Source organism: Ranitomeya variabilis, chromosome 5, assembly GCF_051348905.1.
Source record: "Ranitomeya variabilis isolate aRanVar5 chromosome 5, aRanVar5.hap1, whole genome shotgun sequence".
NCBI classification, from domain to species: domain Eukaryota; kingdom Metazoa; phylum Chordata; class Amphibia; order Anura; family Dendrobatidae; genus Ranitomeya; species Ranitomeya variabilis.
The window spans coordinates 220638202-220662229 of NC_135236.1; the positions used below are offsets into that span (position 1 = coordinate 220638202).

Sequence of the window (24028 nt, forward strand, 5' to 3'; positions counted from 1 at the left end):
TATTAGTATATTATCTCTAGAACAGGAGTGTCATGATAAATCACACTATATCTTTTGTACTTCGCTTAGATCAGACATTTAGAAGAAAATTTACAAGACCACCAGAGAGCTCAAGATGAGTCTCTAACCAAGAATCATCTTCTACAACAGACTATAAAAGATCTTCAATATGAATTAGATGCCAAAAACCATATGAAGGATGAACGGTCAAAACAAGTGAAATCTTTAGAGGTATAATATGAAAAGCGCACACAGGTTGCATGCAACCAAAAAAATGGGAAAGACTCTATAATGAATCAAGATTTTGTGAAGATTATTAGTAAAGTGATCTGTTAACTTTATGTGGACCTGCATAATTGGATTAGTACGCAATACATCCGGATTTTACCATCCTTCGTTACTATGGCTCAAACATCTGAGTCCCTACTGAAGCTGTTAGGGTGGCCATTCACCATTAATAGAGGTTGTACAAACACTTTTTCTCTGCTCCCCTTAAGTTGAGCTTATTTTGCTAGTAATGACCATGTGATGAGGAGGATATTAAGCATCTACTAAAAACACATGGTGGCAGTGTAATCTCATGAGAACATGTCCAACTCTTCTCTCTCTGACATCTGCCAATAGGATGAGAATGGGGACACTCCCATACACATTAGTTGTTCTGCTGGATCTGCCAAATTTGCTAAGTTTGGACAACAATCTATTCAGTATGAACACATGTAGATTTTAATAACACTGGGAGGGGATCTGTAGCTTTAATATAGATGCTAAAATACTGCCAAAATGAATATTTTTTTTTTTCCTCTAATGGCCTTAATATTCTTCGTGTTGTTTTTTTTTTTTTTTACATTTTATGCATGTTGTGCTTTTAATATAATTATCTGGGTGATTTCCCCATTTAAAAGACTGTAGGGGACATTTACATTTTTTTTTTTTTTTTTTTTTGCTGTACAGTTTTCCCCTGGAGTATTTATATGCCCGGAAGGAAGCGTCCTCTATTGTGTCATTAGTTACAGGCAGAACTTATTGGGGTCTTCTGAGACCAGCTGTATTGTGTGTGCATGGAGACTACTTGCACTATATGAATAATTTTATATGCTGGAAAAGGGAGACAGAATGGGTAATAGACCTCTTAAGTTTTCTCTCTATGGTCTCTGATTTATCGCTGACAACCTGCTAACTTGATGGCAGCACAAGGTATATATTTTCAATGATGTTGGTAGACAGACCCATTCAATGTTCATTTAAATGTAGGTATTATTAAAGGTGTTACCAGGACTACAATATTGCTGATACCTTTAGAGATGACCATACACATTAGAATAATATGATCAAAACTTGCAGATTTTAGCCGGAGTGGATGATCTGCAAATGATTTTAAGGGCCTCCTGACTCTTGACAAATAGCAGCTTTAGGGGAGAAAAAGGTTGGCTCTCAACATGTCCAATCCTCAGATCATGTTTTCAGAGAAGACAAGCTTACATTACTCTCCCCATTGTGAACACATGCACACTTTTCATAACTGAGCAATTCAGAGGCGTAACTAGCGGTTCAGCTCAGGGAGGGCAAAACATTTGAGAGGGCCCCTAACCAGGTAACCCTGATTACAACTATGGTGGCACTCTCTAAGGCTAGGGTCACATTGCGTTAAGGCAGTCCTTTTAGCGCATAGCGCTACGGACTGCGCTAACGCAATGTCCCAAAAGGGATCGCATTAGCCGATCCCGCTAGCGCAGATCCCCGATCTGCGCTGGCGAGGAACGGACCGCGAACGCTGCAAGCAGCGTTCGCGGGCCGTCACTCAAATGACGGCACATCGCTAGCGCACGCCCAATGTGGGCGGGCGCTAGCGACGCGTTCACCATTACAGGCTATAGCGGCGTTAACGGACTACGTTAACACCGCGTTATGCCGCGGTGTAACGTAGTCCGTTAAACGCGGTCACATAACGCAATGTGACCCTAGCCTAATTGTGGACATAGGGAAACTTCAACAGATGACTATGCTGTACTGAAAACAAATCTCTATACAAAGAGTAACACTGATAATACCACCATATGGTGACCATATAGTGGTAGATACCAGTCCTGCAGGATATATGAGATTACAGTACAGTTATAGATGGTGACTTACAGTTGATGTTCCTTCTTATGAAGTTGTTTATTTTCCCGCCTTTTCCTTCAAGCCCAGACCTTCATGACATATTCTTCCAGCCAGGACTTGTCTGCAGAGATTACAACAAATACACATTTGACTTCAGCATCTTCCCCAACTATTCCCAACCTGCAGAAACTACTGATCCTGCTTTTAACCCAATACTGAGCTGCTGCCCTATGTGCCCCTATTACTGCACCTACTGTGTGGTACAAAAACAGTGCTCCTCTTACTACCCCAATTAATATCAACCACTGTGTTCATTACAAAGTAAAATGTCTCCTTTGTGACCTCAAGATGGTTAAATTGCCCCATAGAGCATATCAATGCCCCGTGCAAGGGCCTAGAAAACAATGTCCACATTTTGCCTCTTGAAAGTGATAATGTCCCAAGTGTACCTTTGACAGTTACAATACTGTGCCTCAATAATGCTTCTTAAATGCTTATTTAATATTTAATAACACCCCGAGTCCCCACATGTACAACTCTTTTATACAGAGTATTCTGCCCCCATAGCTTTTCTATACAAAATGTGATGGGCCTACAGCTCTCCTATGCACAGTATGATGGGCCCACAACTCCCCTATACACAGTATGATGGGCCCACAGCTCCCCCATACACAGTATGATGGACCCACAGCTCCCCTATACGCAGTATGATGGGCCCACAGCTCCCCTTTACACAGTGTGATGGAACCACAGTTCCCCTATACACAGTATGATGGGCCCACTTCTCCCCTATAACACAGTGATGGGCCCATAGCTCCCCTGTAACACAGTATGATGGGCCCACAGCTCCCCTATACACAGTATGATGGGCCCACAGCTCCCCTATACACAGTATGATGGGCCCACAGCTCCACTGTACACAGTATGATGGGCCCACAGCTCCCCTATACACAGTATGATGGACCCACAGCCCCCTATACACAGTATGATGGGCCCACAGCTCCCCTGTAACACAGTATGATGGGACCACAGTTCCCCTATACACAGTATGATGGGCCCATAGCTCCCCTGTAACACAGTATGATGGGCCCACAGCTTCACTATACTCAGTATGATGGGCACACAGCTCCACTACACAGTATGATGGGCCCACAGCTCCACTATACACAGTATGATGGGCCCACAGCTCCACTATACACAGTATGATGGGCACACAGCTCCCCTATTCACAGTATGATGGGCCCACCGCTCCCCTATACACAGTATGATGGGACCACAGTTCCCCTATACACAGTATGATGGGACCACAGTTCCCCCTATACACAGTATGATGGGCCCACAGCTCCCCTATAACAGTGATGGGCCCATAGCTCCCCTGTAACACAGTATGATGGGCCCACAACTCCCCTATACACAGTATGATGGCCCACAGCTCCCCTATACACAGTATGATGGGCCCACAGCTCCCCTATACACAGTATGATGGGACCACAGTTCCCCTATACACAGTATGATGGGCCCATAGCTCCCCTGTAACACAGTATGATGGGCCCACAGCTTCACTATACTCAGTATGATGGGCACACAGCTCCACTATACACAGTATGATGGGCCCACAGCTCCCCTATACACAGTATGATGGGCCCACAGCTCCCCTATAACACAGTGATGGGCCCATAGCTCACCTATACACAGTATGATGGGCAGACAGCTCCCCCATAACACAGTGATGGGCCCATAGCTCCTCTGTAACACAGTATGATGGGCCCACAGCTCCCCTATACACAGTATGATGGGCCCACAGCTCACCTATACACAGTATGATGGGCCCACAGCTCCCCTATAACACAGTGATGGGCCCACAGCTCACCTATACACAGTATGATGGGCAGACAGCTCCCCCATAACACAGTGATGGGCCCATAGCTCCTCTGTAACACAGTATGATGGGCCCACAGCTCCCCTATACACAGTATGATGGGCCCACAGCTCCCCTATACACAGTATGATGGGCCCACAGCTCACCTATACACAGTATGATGGGCCCACAGCTCCCCTATAACACAGTGATGGGCCCATAGCTCCCCTGTAACACAGTATGATGGGCCCACCGCTCCCCTATACTCAGTATGATGGGCCCACAGCTCCCCTATACACAGTATGATGGGACCACAGTTCCCAAATTCACAGTATGATGGGACCACAGTTCCCTATAGACAGTATGATGGGCCCACAGCTCCCCTATACACAGTATGATGGGACCACAGTTCCCCTATACACAGTATGATGGGCCCACAGCTCCCCTATACACAGTATGATGGGCCCACAGCTCCCCTATACACAGTATGATGGGCCCACAGCTCCACTATACACAGTATGATGGGCCCACAGCTCCCCTATACACAGTATGATGGGCCCACAGCTCCCCTATGCACAGTATGATGGGCCCACCGCTCCCCTATACACAGTATGATGGGCCCACAGCTCCCCTATACACAGTATGATGGGACCACAGCTCCCCTATAACACAGTATGATGGGCCCACAGCTCCCCTATACACAGTATGATGGGCCCACAGCTCCATTTTACACAGTATAAAAGACCCCACAGTAGCCACCATGCCATATGATGGCCCCAACAGTAGGGCCCAAACTTTATAATCACCCTTACATTAGCTCCCGTGCTATATAATGGACCCCCATGCTATATGATGGCCACCACATTAGCTCCCATGCTATGTAATGGCCTCCACATTAGCTCCCATGCTATGTAATGATCCCCATTCTATATAATGACCTCCACATTATCTCCCAAACTGTATAATGGCCCCCACATTTTATGCAGCCCTTACCCTGTATGAGGGTCCCCACAGTAGTTCCTACACTGTATGAGTAGTGAGCCTTCCACACTGTATGAGGGGCTCCTATATTTTGTCGCACCATACATTTTAATTAAAATAAAAAACATCATATACTCACCTATTCTAGGATCGAGTCCTCCTGCAAAGTGCCGGCGCACACCCTGGAAATCTGAGTCTCGGTGTGGAGCAACAACATCACCGCGACGGGATTCTCTGACATCCTGTGCTTGCACCAGCTCTTCTGTCCAGGCATCACCTGCTGTTCTGTTGATCGCAGGTTTAAAGCAACCTGCCTTCTAAAGAACAGAGAGTAATAGGGCAAGGTGATTGTGTCTCCTTGCTCTGCCGCAGAGATCAACCATAGCAGCGTGCTGTGATCGTCAAAACCGTTAAGGATAGCATAGCTCTGGGTCGGCCCCTCACCCCTCAGAGTGCAGTCTTCAGATTAGTGCACTGTAGATATTTACTTTGTTCATTTCAGTATAAAAAGTGAAACCAAAACCTTGTTAATAGACACTAGTTGTGTCAATCTTTCATTCATACCTTTAAACCTGGCTTAAAAATAAGACACACTCTCAATTGTTCCTTTGGTCCCACCTGCAGGTCAGGACCCATCAGATAAAATAGTAAGTTTGTATTCATTGACATAGCAGATGACATCATGGATCATAATGTCACTCATCGCTTTACCAGCCATTTTTGTTAATTTTTCTGTTCATTCTTTATTGGATTAATTATGTAGCTCTATATATATAGATCTTCTTTGTTTTTAGGACAAGATATCCCAGCTAGACTTGGAACTCGATGAAGAGAAGAACAATTCAGACTTGTTGCTTGAAAGAATAACTCGATGTAGAGAACAGGTTTGTTTTCTGTAGACTTTAAATACAATTTACCGTAGTTTTCCTTAAAAGCAGATTTGTGACCAGATTTCACAATTCAAATTGTGTACATTGTTAAATAGAACTCATAGAGCTGATGAGACTGGTGCATTTACTTTCAATGACTGTATCATCCTGACCAATCCATGGACTTTCCCAGCCTACTAATTTTATCCCGCAGCTGTCTGTTTTGCCTTTGCTGTTTATTAAAAATGGGGGTACCCTAAGAAAATGACGCAGGATACCCCCTATTTGTAATGGCCTGCTAAGGCAAAGAAGACTGCTAAGGGCTGATATTATTTGGCTGGGAAGGGCCATGGATATTGTCCCCTTCTCAGCCTAATAAGACCAACCAATTCTGGTTCTTAGCCTTGGCTCTTCCCGGTTGCCTGGTGCGCAAGGCACTGCTCCACTTGGACCTCCGCGTCCTGGGTCAAGATTATTATTATTATTTTTTTTATTCTATGTTATTTTAAGTAATTTCTCAATCCACATTTGTTTGCAATTGTCCCATCTTGCTTCATTTTGCAACCCTGTAGTCGTTACTATGACCAATTTACAGCCAATTTTACAGCACCTAAGTTCAGGTCCCCAATTACTTTTATATGGGAATCGGGTCCAGGGTCAAGTTCGGGTCCCCATTAACTTTTATATGGGGCAGGGTCCGGATCAAGTTTGGGTTCCCGAACTGAACTTTGGACTCAAGTTCAGCCGGACTCAAACTTCCACACGTCTGCGCAATTGACAAATTTGGCACAAAAAGGGGGAAGAAAAAAGACACTGCTATAAAGGAATGCACACCATCAATTATATGAACATACAAAACAACACTTTATTGGCATAGACATTAAAAACAATTAAAATCAATACGTCACTACGGACCGTCTGGACAATCAATACATATATACACACAAAATGGTGTGCAGCCTGTCAATAAATCTCATTTACATGGGCAATTGTGGTAATAGCATCCTACCTAACGGCTCATGGGGAATCTAAAGAGCCACAAAAGCTCCCATATATATGTAATAGGACATAAGTCCGAGCTATAAGGGCATAATACCCACCGAAAAATGCAACCCACCTATGTATATAAAGACAAGCTGAAGTGTCCAGGGGGCCGAGTGGACCGTGACCCCACGCGTATCGCCTTCCAAATGAGGCTTCGTCAGGGGAAGTACCTAGCCTGCCAATACAACAGTGTATATATACATGCATCATAATCGCCTTAAGCACCTACCGGTGTGTCAGAATTCAAAACATGGAAGCGGGGCCAGCGCATCACTCCCCGCCGGAAGTGGCATGCCCCAGAAGGCCCAGCGGTTAAGCGCATAGAGCGCCTGCGCCTTAGGCACCTAACGATGTGTCAGAAGTTATAACATGAAAGCGGGGCTAGCGCGTCACTCCCCGCCGGACGTGACATGCCCCAGAAGGTCCAGCGGTAAAGCGTATAGAGCGCCTACGCCCGTGTAAGATAGACAATAGCACAGGAGTCGCGCATGCTCAGTAAAGTGCAGAGAAGCGTACTCAAAAGCACAAGATTGTAGGATAAGGTGCATATAGCACCAGTGCACATGCATAGATCAATAGACCTCGCGTGCGCCATACTGTCCAAGCAGGCATTATCAAGGATGAAACAACCAACCAACACCCATAAAAAATAAAGTGGTATTACGTTAATACGTGGCATACCTATGAAATCCCAGCCAAAAGTGGCCAGGATAAGAGTCGGATTGAGTCAGCTCATCCATATGGCCACAGTAAGAGAACAGACTGTACAATTAAATTGGCGCACATACCAATTATATCATGGTGGAACCAATGATACATATGTGCCCAATTAGGTGGAATAGGCGACCCCACTGCGTGCACCCGGGTATAGTTCCCGAGCACACGCAGATGGAAGCAAAAATGAACAACCAAAAGGGCCGCTTACCAAGTTCTGGTCCAGCAACCTAACATGGAAGGAAAAAAGGGGGGGTATAGAGGTTTGTATTAATGCATTAATACCAGGGACAAAAAAAAAAAAAAGGGGGGTGTGTAGAACGACAAAGCAATGGCATAAATGTAGCCACACCAAATAACCTGATCCACACCCACAAATAACGACCACACTGATCCCCAAGGGTCCACATAATTTCATAATCCCCGTGCGGTCACAACCATATATACCAGGCACATATGAACCACATGTATGCACAGTCTCACCTGGGCCATGTGACCACAGCAAGTTCTCATAAAAATAAAGAAAAAGAAAAAGGAAAAAAGAAGGAAAACAGGCATATCTCATACATCACCACAATTCAGTAATAATACAAAGCAATTCATATTATAAATATTTATTTATTGCTTATAATATATCAAAAATATGAATAAAGGTTTCTTAATATAAATGAGCAAACACATTACTTCCTATAAGATAGAATTATAATGTATAATATATGATATATCCACTAAAGATTTTAAAATGACCTGGTTATCCATCCTCTAAAACCAATAAGAGTAGAGGATATAGGGATGGCGGAAGGGTGCTTATTAGAGGGGAAAAGAGGAAAGGAGAAGAAGACCAATATATAGGTCAAGACCCACAGGGGCTCCTAGATTGAACCAGCCCATCCTAACAAAAAGGCCTTGGGAATATGTGCTCAAGACGGCCCAGTTGGGTCCGTCCCATATATCAAAAAAGCACATGTATTGTACCTATCCCCATGAGCCAATCCGGGTCGCCTGAGTTGTCCCCCATGAGCCAAGGACAAACAATATATAACAAGACCAATGTTACAAATTCCTTAAACAGTCCTAAAGCAAAAGTCCCAAAGAAGAGTCCATCCACAGTGCTTGCTTGGTATGTATCCTAGGTCCCATATATTTATCCAATTTTCACTCCAACTCCACACCATATGAGATGTTCCAATGGTCTTCCAATTGGTAGTTTAGCCAAGGAAACCGGTGAATAGTAGCTCTTCATTTAGACCTGTAGGGGTAACAGATCCTAAATTAAAAATCCACTGCGATTCAACTTGAAGTAAACGTTTCTTGGGGGAGCCCCCCCTCTCCGACATAAAGACTTTTTCCAATCCAACCACCCGTGTGTTTACTACACTGCAAGAATGGTATGCTAAAAAATGGGCCGCTACCGGGGTCAGGGTCCTCCCTTTCTCCAAATTACTTCTAGCCAAATGTATTGTGGAGAAGTGCTTTTGGACCCTCCGTCTCAATTCCTGAGAGGTCTGGCCCACATAAACCATTTTGCATGGACAGATGAGGGCATAAATGACACATCTAGTCTTACAGTTGATGTATCCCCCAAGTTTGTATATTGAACCATCAATGGGATTTTGAAAAAATTCTCTAGTTGGACCCATATGAGGACAGAGATTGCAGTCTCCACAGGGAAAGGAGCCCCTGAGCCTCAACCCACGATTAAGACGGGTGGTCTGTCGTCTATAGTGACTTTGAACCAGGAGGTCCCTCAAGTTGGGTGCCCTCCTGGCTACAAGAAGAGGATGCTTACCCACAATGTTGGAAGTATTCAAATACATGGTAAGAATACCCCAATGCCTACGTAAGATATTTCCCAATTGTGCCCAATGTGTATTGTAATTAGTTATAAACCTAGGCACATTGTCCCGTACCTTACGTACCGTGTTCAATAAAGATACTTGTGTCTGAGTTCTTGCCCTCTGAAATGCCGAGGATATACACTTCTGAGGATAATTTCTCTCCTTGAACCGAGAAGTCAATGCCAAGGCCTCCGACCTAAAGTCATCATCACGTGTACAGTTCCTCCTTGTTCTTAGAAACTGTCCAATAGGTACTCCACATTTTGTGTGCTGGGGATGGAAACTTCTAAAGTCCAGGAGGCTGTTTGTTGCTGTTGGTTTACGATACAGTTTGGTAGTAATCATACCATTCTCCATCACAACCTCCAAATCCAAAAAGGTGACTGAAGAGGAAGATATTGAAAAAGTCAAGAAGATGTTATATGGATTCTCATTCAGCCTATCCATAAATGTCCTGCACTCAGCCTCGGTCCCGGACCAGACGAAGAACACGTCGTCGATAAAGCGCATCCAATGATGCACCTTATCTTTGAACTCATCAAGCATATATACCACCGTGGCCTCCCACCATCCTAAAAACAGGTTGGCTAGGGCCAGGGCACATCTGGCCCCCATAGCCACGCCCGAGGTCTTGAGGTAATACGTCCTATCAAATGTAAAGTAATTGTGCTTAAGGACAAACTCCATAAGATCTACAATTAACGAATCGTGCATCCGATCAGAATGTTCTGACTGGTCCAGGAAGTGAAGGGTTGCCCTGACCGCATCATCATGGTTGATGTTGGAGTAGAGGGCCTCTACGTCACAAGTAACAAGTAACGTATCACTTGGTAACACAATGCCCTGACATCTCCTAATGAAATGAGAAGAGTCTAATGTAAAAGAGGGTAGCTTCTTGACCAAGGGCCGCAAAAAGTGATCAACATAAATGCTGATCTTTTCGCATAGACTCCCAATACTGGCCACAATTGGACGACCCGGTGGTTTGCCAAGATTTTTATGCACCTTGGGGAGCATATAAAATGTAGCTGTAATTGGGTGATCAACCCACATAAAATTAAATTCCTGACCATTAATGATCCCCAAGTCCCGGGCCTTTTCCAACAGGCCCCTCAATTTAGCCGAAAACACCCCTGTAGGGTCAGATGGTAGTTTCCGATAAAACCGGGTATTGCCCAGTTGGCGATGAGCCTCCTCCAAATAAAGGGTGTGTGGCCACAAGACCACATTACCCCCTTTATCAGCTTCCTTTATAAGGATTTTTGGATCAGTAAATTGTTACTGTTGTTGAATATATATAGTGGTGTTCTTATTGACAAATTTGGCTGCACAATTGTCTTATATAGACTGATAGTTTAGTATGTATAATGCTAAGAATAGATATAAAAATGTGATTGTTTATTTGAAGTTTTGAGCCTTAGGTTTTGGTAATCAGGGTGGCCCACCGTCCATAAATTCCAGGGCACTGGTAAAACTTGGTCACTTTTTTTGCCCTGTCCATAAAAAAATTGAAGGGGTCTGTGATTGATTTTGAAGCTGAAGCTGAAGCAGCTTATACATATTTTCACTGTAATTATCATTTTACAGTTTACAATGAATGCAGCTGATGTCTTAATTTCAGAATTATGGGCTACAGACCTGGATCACTTATTCATAATGATTTATTATGGTTAAGTGTTTGTTTAAAATGTTGTCTGTCCGTGATATTTTAATAAGCCGTCCATGAAAAAATAAAAAGTAAAGTTGGGAACCCTAATGATGATATGTTGTAGTTTGCATTGCATGCTTGATAAGATCAAAAGTATAAATGTTGGCCGAATTTAGGTTTTCAAAAACAAAAGTTTAGTGTTTCAGTTATATGCCTTGTCCTACAGCTCAGAAGGTGACTGCAGCATGCTCCAAAATGGGGCTATAGGGACCCCACTAACAGGAAAGAAGTTAATTGTAAAATGTCTACGAAATGAAGGGGGTAGAGAGATATAAATGAGAACCTTCTGGCTGTGGATTTCATCCCTGGAACCGTGGGAGAGCGCAGCGTTTCTATGGTTTCAGTGTAAATATGGCAGGGTAAGGTTACAGTGGCTTTGCTAGTCAATTTTTGTTTTCCTTTTTTGAGCAGCATTCCCGCATGGTTTCCCAACACCTGTTCGGCTCTGTGCTCCAGGTGTATGAAGCCAGTCATTCAGACTGTAGACAGGAGTCCTCTCTTCCCATGAATGAAGTGTCTGACGCTCAGCTCCTTTCTCTTTACCTCTTCCTTGGAGTCATCTGTCTGGAGAAACAGAATATGCACCTCATTACTGTAACTGCATGCTCTCCCCCTCCACCTCTGCACGGGCTTACATGACACACTATTTATGAGAACGTAGATTACAGACTGGCTTAAAAAGACGAGAAGCGATGGTTCCCGGCTCCCTGATATCAATAATTGAGAAGAAATGAAATGGTGCAGTTTCTTTAACAAGACGATGATAACCAGCTGTTCATAATACTGCTCCTCGCATAAACATGGGCTCTGTTTATTAAATCCATGCCGTTCCTCAGAGGGGTGTTATGGCTCATAGAAAATACTTTGTTTTCAGTACTCCCTAAACCCAGCTGTGATAACTTCTTCTGAGATGTGCCATGTTTGTTGTTCCTCTGAGGATGAAAATGATGCATTAAAAATGAATAGCTTTACAGCCAAAGGAACCTGCTACTCCGCTAGCCCCAATTAGCGCCAGCGTTAAAATTCCCTCGTCTGAAGAAAATACAATGCTTTAAGCAGACGTAGGAGAGTTAAATAACAGCATCAGTGTCTTAACGAGATCTTTGGCTTATTTTATTTTTTTCATTTATTTTAATTGCTTCTTTATTTTCAAAAAAGTTTTAGCAAATTTGTTTTTATACAGTTGAGAATCTGCCAGCTACAAGGCAGCACATCCAATGTCATAGAAATGCAACGCCAAGTATAGTGCGCAGGTGGTCACAGTATACTGTATGTATAGCACATTGGAAAGAATGACTTGTAGTGTTTCCTTTTACGTTTTATAATGGATTATTTTTTTCTCCTTGTTTTTCATTTTAAAACATACTTCACAAATTACCACTCCATTCGAGCATTAAGACGCATGGTGCAGGTAATAGTTGACACTTTTTTTTAGGGTCTATAAGAATATTTACTGATTTTTTTCCTGAATGTATAAAACGAGTAACCGTTAATTGTTGGAATTTAAAAAAAAAAAATCTCGTGTGGTCCCCCCTATTTGTATGACCAGCCAAGGGAAAGCAGACAGCTTTTCACGTTTTGGTGATGGATGCTGTACTTGTATAGTGACCATGTGCAATATCTAAAGAGGTTTCAATGCATTGTGGTAGCTCGCTATAGTAAATGGGTGACACCCAAAAGGAACTTGTTCTGATCGCTCCAGCTTAAACTGTTCAATGCCACTGTCAAACATTAACAGTGGTACTTACAAGACCTCCAATTTGGTGGGGTGCCCATGGGATGCCATGGTAGGAAGTGGCTTTCATATATATGAAGCTATTTCTACTGCATATTATCATGTGGAAAACCGCAATGTATTACAGCTGAATCTAAGTGGATGAGATTCATATAAATCTCAAGCCCCCTATGCTTTTTTTCTTTTCTTATGCGCTACACTCTTTGGATTATGGTATTAATTTTAAAATCTGCAGCATGTCAATGTGTAGCAAAAAACATGTATTTCTAGGCTATGTTCACATGTTGTGTTTTTGCTGCTTTTTTATGCAAATTAATAGCTGCCTTTTACAGTATCGGCAAAAGCTATGAGATTTCAGAAATTTTCCTGACTGTTGATGACATCCGAGTGCAATCTGATGTTTTGCACTTACCTATTGACTTGAATAGGTGTGCGCCGTGTGAGGTACGCTGCCAAATGTAGCATGCTGCGATTTTTATTTATTTTTTTCTAAAAAGCAAGTCACATGGGCTTGCGTCGCTCTGTTAATGAAAGCAGTGCAGGAGAGAGCGTGCACAATGTTATGGCCCAGCGTCTTTTGAAGCACCACTCACAGCCCAGTCACTTGGGGAGACTGGATCCCGCCTCGGTGATACCGGGTCAGCTTCCAGTTCTGGAAGTTGACGTGTCATCACCGGACATCAGAGGCAGCTGCAGGTGGGGGTCACATGATGGGGGTGAGCGGACAGTGATGGCGCCGCTCACAGGCACATTTAAAAATGCAAGGTATTTGAAGAAAACCTTCTTTCCATTGTTTAAATCGATCTGCCCACTAAACATCTTTAATGCCAAGTATACATTGCCCGAAAACCTCATATAGAAGGCTACAATGTATACTGAGCATTCAGTCTAAAATTATTTGTCTATAAAGCTGAACACAAAATGTAGTACTGTAGTAATACAAAAGAATGGGCAAAAGACAATCAAGCTTTGCCATTACCATTGTCTGCCTTAAAGGGTTGTCCACTACTAGGACTACCCTTTCTCTTAGACTTAATGTTGAGCTCTGATAAAAAAAAAATAAAACCTATTCTCGACTCCCGTTCAGACTCTGTTCCGTGGTGTGGGCGTGTAACAAGGTGGCCTGGGGTGGTAGTCCCAGCCGAGTCAACTAAGCCACAGTCAGTGTATACCCCAGCACCTTGTACAGAAATGGACAGGACAAGCGCAATCCCAGACACCGCTGCAGTCCAACAGGGAAACAGTTTAATAAAAGGGATGAATAAGGCTAAGTTTACACAGGGCGTTTTTGCTGCGTTTTTTTATGCAAATTTTCAGCTGCTTTTTACAGTACCAGCAAACCCTATGAGATTTCAGAAATCTCATGCACACACATTGTTTTTTTTGTGTCATCAGTATTTTGTGCTTTGCTGCGTTTTTTGGACATAGAGCATGTCACTTATTTCAGTGTTTTTCCAGCCTTTTCCACCCATTGACTTGAATGGATGGTGAAAAAATGCTGCAAATACGCAGGTTGACTTTTCTTGCAGCGTATTTGCTGCAGAAAAGTCGAGAGCCGGATGTGACATCACACTCGGCTCTGCTACCTAAAGATGGCAGGCTGTATGATGCATCCATGCAGCCTGTCATCCAGCAGAGCGGACCCGAACCCCACTCACTTGAATGGGGGGCCCGACATTAGTGTTTGAGACGTTGTCATATGCATGACAGCGCGGCAAATACCGCATGATGGCGGGAGCGCTCAGCTGTGATTGGAGGTATAAACTTTACCTCCAGTCACTGGTGTCAGCTGATGAGACTACTGATCCCATCATCTGACACCTGCTAACTCTAATTACAATGACAGCAGGAGCGGCGGATGGGGGTTTTCATCTGCCGCTCCTGCGCTATAAATAAATAATTTAAAAATAAAAAACAGCGTGGGTTCCCCCTTATTTTTGATAACCAGCCAGTCAAAACTCACAGCTGCGGCTGTAGCCACCAGCTGTCAGCTTCAGCAACGCTAGGTAATCAAGAATAGAGGGGTCCTCACGCTTCTTTTTTAAATTATTTAAATAATTTAAAAAAAAACAGCGTGGGGTTCCCCCCATTTTTGACAACCAGTTTTGCTAAAGCTCACAGCTGGGGGCTGGAATTCTTAGGCTGGTAAGGGGCAATTGATATAGGCCCCCCCCAGCCTAAAAATAGCGGCCAGCAGCTGCCCAGAAAAGGCGCATCTATTAGATGTGCCAATTCTGGCACTTTGCCCGACTCTTCCCACTTGCCCTGTAGCGATGGCAAGCGGGGTAATGAGGGGTAATATCACCTTCCTATTGTTAGGTGACATTTGGCCGGATTAGTAATGTAGAGGTGTCAATAAGACACCTATCCATTACTAATCCTATAGTAGTTAAAGGGTTAAATAAACACACACACTGTAAGAAATAAAGTCTTTTAATGAAATAAAACACAACACAGTTTTGCCATCTTTATTGTTCTGCCATTCCAAGCGAAGCCCTCGATCTCTAAAAATAATAAACCAACACAAATACTCCCTGGTCCGACGCAGTCCAATATAATGACACATGAGTGTCTCATGCGGTAATCCTTAATCTGGAGGAGATAAAGCTTACAACTGGGAGCGCTGCTAATGCGGCCGCTCCTAGCTCTAAGCTACTGGGAAATGAGTAAATGCTGCCGATTCTTGCTTCAGTGACCGGGGGTAATGTCACTGAGCATGCGCTCCCTCACAGCCTGACCTGAGGTAACCTCTAGACCGTAGGAAAATGCCAGTGAAGAGGTTACCGCAGGTAATCTATCATTCTATCTATTCATTCTATCTATTTATTCTATCTATTCATTCTATCTATCTACAGGAAGTTTTTTTTTTTCTCTGTGTGCACTCAACTTTATTGGCATGCACAAAGAGAATAAAAAATGCATGAAAAAAAAACGCACCTAAACCTGCGTTTCCTGCCAAGAAGATCAGGTTTTGCTGCAGCAAAAACGTCTTATGTGAACTTACCCTAAAGTGTAACATTAACTTCCTGCTCTCCCCCTAACAATGTCCACGGCCATACCCACAGCAGCCTCAGCGGCCAAAAGAGGAGGTAGTCCATATGCCGGAATCTGGACTCTTGAAGTCCCTTTGGCGAGGCACTTGCGTAGTCCTAGTGCCCGTTGCGCTGCCCAAAGGTCCAGGGCAGCACCCGTTCCCCTCCTGGGGTCTGGAAAGGCTCCCAGCCGCAGCTGAGCTTCTGCCCTGGGTAAATGTGCCTGGGCTCTGAGCCAGAAGCAAGGGCTTCCTGCTTCCAAGAGGCTGCAAGTCCAGCCCACCCAGTTAACCTGTGCTGGCCCTGCCTCTAACACATATAGTAACATTGCAGACACAGCACAATAATACATGGCACAATCCAATACAACAATAACATACTTCACAGTACACGTATTATGTTCATAGGCACACCATCCAGGTACCACACAGGAGAGAGAAGCAATGAGGTTCTCCCCGCCACTCATAGTTCTGGGGCTGTTATGCAGTGGAATGACACGTGTTGCCCAGCACCCAATCAGCGCTGGCGTCACTGTCTCCGCCTTCAGGTAAACCGAACATAAAGTGGAAGCCCGGGATGAACTGCAACCTGGACTTCTGATTCATGTTCAGTTTGTGTGAAGGCGAAGACAGTGACACCAGCGCTGATTGGGTGCCGGGCATCACGTGTCATTCCACCGCATAACAGCCCCAGGCAGAACGAGTGCCAACACCGCTGGACAGAACCGGCACGGGAGGTGAGTATAGGATTTATTTTATCGGGGATGAACATTTAGTTTAAGAAGCGGTTTTCCTAGCAGTGGACAACCCCATTAAGCTGGTAATAGACATCATCTGACAGCATTAGAATGTATATCTCTCTCAACTCGAACACACACAAATGTTCTTTTGTTTTTATTGAGGGAATCTGTGGGAATAGCACATCTACCAGAGAAAAGGGTTCCGCAGTGAATTCAGACTCCCTATCTCATCTTCTCCAACATTATCAGAGGCGCTCATACATATTCAATGGTTGGTCTATGTCAGCAAGTCTGGGCAACTTTAGATCTATAGACACCTACACATGATGGATTGGACAAGTTGTGTAGAGGAAACGACTCGCTGCCGCTTCCTCTGGTGATAACACGCTGATCTGCCATAAAAGACGACATAACCAAATGGCATTTCTGGATTAAAAAAAAAAAAAAAACTTACTGACTTGAATTCTACTCTCCCTTTACCACTTTAAACTTTTTTTTGGGTTGTTGTTTTTTGCATCCAGTTCTGGTATTAGCCAGAAAAAGCTGTGTTATGTGAACAAACCCTTGTATTGTTCTTCCCACGGTGATCTTACTAGGAAAGTCACTTGACTAGAAGTGGGTATAACACCTGCGGCAGTGTAGAACGGTGCAATCAGAAGGATTTGAATAGTCATTTGCTCTCATTAGAAGTAAGCCCATGTGAGTCCGCACAGTCTAATGTGACCTCATTTCTATGGAATGAGAGGCCACTTTTTTCTTTTCCTGTTTATGAAGTCATTAGGAAGATTGCAGTAATTCCTGAAGGATGTTATATAGAAACTGTGCATTTACCAAATGATCTTTTACTTAAATAGTGAAACTTATTGCAAATACTATTTAAAATAATTACATTCCCCTAACACATATTTTGTAATTTGCAGTAGTGTTTCCTCGTAACCTGTTTATTTTTTTTAATGATTGTGTTACAAATTCTGGATTAAACCCAAGCTATCCCTAGAGCTGCATTCTTCCAAAAAACACACCACACCATCTGTGTTTGGAATTGCAGCTCGGCTCCATTGAAGTCTATGGGCTTGAGCTCCATTAATACCCACAGCCTATGGCAGCTCACACAGATTGCTTTAGTGTTTGTCTGAACATGATAAATGGCAAAATACAGTAATTATCAAGATTATATTATTAGGATTCTTAAAACTTTAAATGAAACCCAGGGTCAACTAACATAGTTACTAATGGTGCATTGCTTCTTGCAATATTTGTTTTTTAATGATGATTTATAGCCGTAAGAAAATACTTATTCATCTATATTTTCTGTGACAGATCGAACAAATGAGGGGAGAACTACTTCAAGAACGTGCTGCAAGGCAAGATCTGGAGTGTGATAAAATGTCTTTGGAGAGACAGGTAATAAAAAGGTGACCTCTATTGTAAGGTTTCTTCCCCCAGTAAAAATGACTCATTTAAGGTACCGTCACATTAAGCGACGCTGCAGCGATATCGACAACGATGCCGATCGCTGCAGCGTCGCTGTGTGGTCGCTGGAGAGCTGTCACACAGACAGCTCTCCAGCGACCAACGATGCCGAAGTCCCCGGGTAACCAGGGTAAACATCGGGTTACTAAGCGCAGGGCCGCGCTTAGTAACCCGATGTTTACCCTGGTTACCAGTGTAAATGTAAAAAAAAAACAGTACATACTCACCTTCTGATGTCCATCAGGTCCCTGGCCGTCTGCTTCCCGCACTGACTGTGAGCTCCGGCCGGCCGTAAAGTAAAAGCAGAGCACAGCGGTGACGTCACCGCTGTGCTGTGCTTTACGGCCAGCCGGTGCTCACAGTCAGTGCGGGAAGCAGACGGTCCAGGGACCTGACGGACATCAGAAGGTGAGTGTGTACTGTTTTTTTTTTTACATTTACACTGGTAACCAGGGTAAACATCGGGTTACTAAGCGCGGCCCTGCGCTTAGTAACCCGATATTTACCCTGGTTACCATTGTAAAACATTGCTGACATCGTTGCTTTTGCTGTCAAACACGACGATACACGCCGATCTGACGACCAAATAAAGTTCTGGACTTTCAGCAACGACCAGCGATATCACAGCAGGATCCTGATCGCTGCTGCGTGTCAAACACAACGATATCGCTATCCAGGACGCTGCAACGTCACGGATCGCTATCGTTATCGTTGCAAAGTCGTTTAGTGTGAAGGTACCTTTAGAACCACCATAATCTTCATATATATGTCTTGTTATATACTGATTGTTCAAGCATTAATATGCTATCCATATGTAATTGGCCTTTTGTAGCTTTGAATAGTATTTTTTTTTATTATTTTTCTCAAAATCCATAGCTCCTTTAATTCTACAATGTTAAGTGATTTTAAATCAAAGCAACCATGGTGATCGAGTCCAACTTTTGGAAGCCATGGCAATTGGTTGATACCATCAGGGCAAGATCTAGCTTCCCACACGTTTAGGCCACTGCACGGAAGATATAGTAGTGCATATCACAAATTTAATTTGTCATCCACCTATTTATAGTACTGTGCTATGAAGCTGTAACACAGTAAACTACTGTAGGACTATAATCTACTAATGTGTGTCTCCCTTTCATATTGAATCAATGGGACAAGAAAATGTATTAATAGAGGCAATGCTTATAGGGGAGAATATGGTACCTCTAGTTTGGGAGTTATGGCACTATGGTCATGCTGCAGGAAGTGTGCACATGGATGTGATGGATTAGCAGCCCTCCTGCTAATGGAGAAGGATCCAGACCTCATCTGGAATATTGTGTCCAGTTCTGGGCACATTTTAATCAGACATTGAAAAACTGTAGCAAGTTCAGAGAACAGCTACCAGGATGATGAGCGGACTACAAACACTCTTCTACAAGAAACGGATAAAGGATCTGGGAATGTTTAGCTTACAAAAAAGAAGACAAGGAGGAGACTTAATTGCTGTCTACAAATATCTGAAGGAGTGTCACAATATAGAGGGATCATCCTTATTCTCATATGCACATGGAAGCACTAATGTCAACTTTGACTTCAGTGTTGAATCCGTCAGTTTAATGCTCAGTACTGCGGCTTTGTCCAATTTTTAAGAGTTTTCATCCGCCACTTTGTGTTTTCTTAATGCCTCTTCCAGAGTCGAGAGAGGTAAATTCTCCCATTTCCCAAAAACCACAAGATCAATGTCTCTGGTCGACAAATAAAGTCCCGTTTTGAAACTCCCAAATATCTGAAAATGTGCACTTTGTCCAAAAATCTTTAATGACACTTTCTATTCGATTAACGACCTCCATTCTTATCATTTCCTCTTCGGGTCATGGGGACGTATATTTGTAGAACCTGTACTTTAGCCACCACAGCCTGGCCTCGTCCCCTGCGCACAGCGGCTCCTCCACCACCAGTTTCTCTGGCTGTGAGGCCACGATATAATGGGACAGCAGACCGGCCCCGGCTCTCCTGGCTCGAACGCCCGTGCACTCGGAGAGCAGGGTAACTTCTTACCGCTGGAGACCTCCAGCAGCAACAACAACCAGCAGCTTGTGAACCCTGGGAGCTGGAGGAAGGGGCCCAAGAAGAGAAACAAGCGGGACAAGACCAGCACCTTTGTCCTGAATTACAGCCTTCTCGGAGAAATGTGCTTTACAGTGATGTGAAAATCTGTGTTCCCTAAAGACTAATTTTACCTGTGAATTGAGAGGAGATGTCAGTTGCTGCTCGTAAAAGTCTATAGAGAGGTGAGGAAACAGCTAGAGGCAGACACAGAGATTCTGCTGCAAGTTCTCTTGGAATGACCATAACATCTTAAATATTCAATGCTGCTTTATTTCGCTTTGACGTAAACAGATTGTGTAATAACGCAGGACTGTAAAAGACATAGAATAAAACAATTGTTCCCCCAATATTCAGTAGCCATTGTTTAAACATGCTGCTTTGTTTTTACTACTTGAGTAATGTTTAGTGGGGGATATTGTTTGACCCATTGCACCATTTTTTTTATACTAGAACAAAGATCTGAAGAGCAGAATAGCTCATCTTGAAACTTCACATCGTTCCAATAAAGAAGGACTTGTTGCTCAGATGGAAGGAAGAATAGCAGAGCTGGAAGAACGCCTGGAAAATGAAGAAAGGTAGAGGAACTTGTATGTGGAGTTGAACTTGGGGTGTGATTGTGTTTAACCTCTTCATTCCTAATGATGCTAAAATAAGTATCTAGTCTCTGTTTTCAAATATGAGCCATTGAACCCCTTGTGACCAAAGGTAATGTACATATACATCCTAAGGGCACTAAGAACTATACACTTAAATACTGCTGCTAATCAGGTTGGGTTTTTCTCTTTTAGAAAGGCGTCCTGAATTGACCCTTGTGGTCACAAGGAAAGCTTAGTCCTTTGCTATTCATAACCTGTGCATATGTTAGAGGTGCAGTCAACTTAATCTGCACATGGAGAATGTCCACATATTAGACCGATCACAAAAAAAGCATTTTGTTCATGTTTGCCTACTAAGGCATGGCACAATACAGAAATATCCCAATATTACAATAACACACGGAGGAGGATTTTCTTACAAGATGGGTATATTGTATTATTACTGAAAGCTTAGTATTAGTATTCTACTAATGTCAGCATCACATCACCAGCAACCTAATACTGTACCAGAATGCTTGGCCTTGAATACTTGGCTATGGCTGGTTTATTTTTTGTGCCGGTGACCTGGATCACCGTCTGCTCCTGCCCTCTGTATGCTTCCTTTTGAGAATAAGTTTACAAAATAATACATTATTGACATTTTGGTGCAGGAGACCATAACGTTATCGCTTTCTGAATGACAACAGAAAGGACGTGAAACTTTCTTTGCTGCAAGCAGTAAATCCGCAGAATATTAACAGCAATGTACGTTTCATCAGCATTCTGAGGGAAAGTAGAAAAGGATCTGGCACCGTTTCCTGGTTCAGTTTCAAAACCATGCGCTTTCCTTTCCCTCAGGGACCGGGCAAATCTCCAACTGAACAACCGCAGGCTGGAGAGGAAGGTGAAGGAGTTACTGATGCAGGTCGATGATGAACATCTCACCTTAACAGATCAGAAAGATCAGGTAGACAACAAATGTGTGTTCTGTCCAATGTAGCTATAAACTAGATGTCGGATATTGAAGAGAATCTTAAAAAATGGCTGTACTATATCTTAGTAAATCTGAAGTGTTGTTATTGCCCGTATCTTTTGTAAGTTTAAAAAGCAAAAGAAAAATGTGAGCAAAGCGTGGCTTTTTTTGCAAACATGCCACCAGCATCCGTCTGCATTGCGAACAGTAAGTGACTTTTATACTGGAGCTATACATGGATACCTCAGCTACAGTAATGCCCTGCACGTGGGGAAAGCCACATAGCAAATCAGAAGAACTATATCGCATTTCTAATTGGAGGTATTTTCTAATAATATTATTACTACACCTACTACGTATTGGATAGGATTTTGGACATGGGAATACCCCTTTAAAGATGGGATTAACCATTAGGACCAAATAAAGGGGTCACAGACATTTGACCATTTTCTGTGTCTCCTACTGCTTCCAATTAGGGAATTGCAATACCTGCAGAAGTAGGAGTGGATCGGTACAGCTTCAAAATGTAAAGGAATTATGCAAGATTGTTATTTTTTATAGCTGTGACCCCATGGAAAAAAGATATTAAACACCACTTTACTTGCCCTCCTGATGAACATCAGTGTATCTCCGCTCTTTTTTTTTTTTTTTTCTGGTAGCACAGATGAAAAGGCTTAATACAGGTTTATGGGTCTGAAAAACATGTAGCACACAGATGACTTGGTCAGTCACCGCTCAGTACATAGTAAGTGGCGGCTGTAACCATGGTCCGGCACTGATAGACCGCTCTGGAGTGCGTCAGTCAGTGCAGGGGCCTGGTTACAGCCGCCGCTCACTATGTACTCAGCGGTGACTGAGGCTGCACCTCTATGACTGAAAGCCAGAGGCTGCCGGGAGCCATAAAGTTCATTTCCTCCCAAAAGCCAGACTTTCAGTGCAGCAGCCACACTGATTTAGACCACTATTAACCTGCAGATTAACACCATATGTGCAGGTTAATAGCATTTTTGGCGTGACAGGTTCGATTTAAAGATTTAATCACTATTCTTACCATAGATTGCTCTTTTTGATGCAGTATAGTTTTGCCTTAATATAGGATGTCTTTGTGCTGCATAATATTTTGTAGAATCCCTATTAGTTTTGCTCTCATGTTGCCAGATTGGTCTCCTGATACGGATATGTCTGTGCCTCTCTGCTTGCTAGCATCAGCCTTCGTAGTTTAAAAATTAAAATTGCTAATATTGTAGTGGTATGGATGTCAGCCAGCAAGGCCAAAAACGTATTCTGCGCTTAGGCTTGGTTTATTATTATATTATATGGCTTTGTATTCTTTTAGTAATTGTAATAACAAGAATAAGTGCAGTTTTGCCATGAAGATATATGAACCCAAATGTACCATAGTGAACAGAGCCTTAGACATGTGTATATACGCTTATACGAATGTAACAAAACTTATTATCTAAAACATTATTTTTCTAGTTAAGTCTGCGATTAAAATCAATGAAGCGGCAAGTAGAAGAAGCAGAAGAAGAAATAGATAGATTAGAAGGTGCCAAGAAGAAACTTCAAAGGGATTTGGAGGAACAAGTTGACTTCAACGAACAGCTACAAGCACAGCTGAATGCTGCAAAGAAGGAGCTGAGGTTGGTGATCTGATTTTCTAGGCTGCATCATAATAATTCATTATCATCCTCTGCTTGGATAGTGATTCTGACTTGATAAATTTTAATCTTACCATAGACTGTAAGATGAAATGTCTTTTTGGACCAATGTGCAATGTAGCCCGTTCGGCCACATATATGAGAGCCGCAGTATTTTATCAGTTTAAGAGGACTCCTCACCAGGTCAAAAGTGGCCAGGTTTTGTTCTTTATTTTTTAAAATTCCAAAGACACACAGACTTTTTTTTATTTAGTGTCATTTTTATGGTATTTTATGGTAATAATGCAGACCAGCCTAAAGACAGCCCCCGCAGAAAATCCTGGGAGCCATACCCCCAGGTAAAGACCATAAAAATCTGTTCACTGAATGAAAAGGGACACATCTCTGGAACCATAAGGTAGATTTAAGGGATCAGCAAGAATAAAATAAGAGCAAAAGAAACTGCCACTTTTGACCTGGTGACTTGTCTTCTCTAAGATATATGCCTCCTTTTTCTTGTCTTTCAAATCACGCTACACTTTTTTAACTATTTACTTTATTTTTTCAATTATGATACAAATAATATTATCAGTACATACAAGAATAGCATTTATGAGACTTTGGAGTGTGAGACACTGAAAATAATAATAATAAT

General features: G+C 42.9%; 1 protein-coding gene across 3 annotated transcripts in view; it reads left to right on the forward strand.

Moving 5' to 3' along the window:
- Nucleotides 1-24028, forward strand: part of CGNL1 (cingulin like 1) — a 156097-nt gene that overhangs the window by 131630 nt on the left and 439 nt on the right. For all 3 annotated transcript variants that reach the window (XM_077263817.1, XM_077263818.1, XM_077263819.1), the window contains exons 13-18: nucleotides 70-231; nucleotides 5737-5826; nucleotides 17942-18025; nucleotides 20636-20760; nucleotides 21619-21727; nucleotides 23213-23376. In XM_077263817.1, the coding sequence (XP_077119932.1) occupies nucleotides 70-231; nucleotides 5737-5826; nucleotides 17942-18025; nucleotides 20636-20760; nucleotides 21619-21727; nucleotides 23213-23376 (734 nt within the window). The remainder of the gene's footprint in view (nucleotides 1-69; nucleotides 232-5736; nucleotides 5827-17941; nucleotides 18026-20635; nucleotides 20761-21618; nucleotides 21728-23212; nucleotides 23377-24028) is intronic.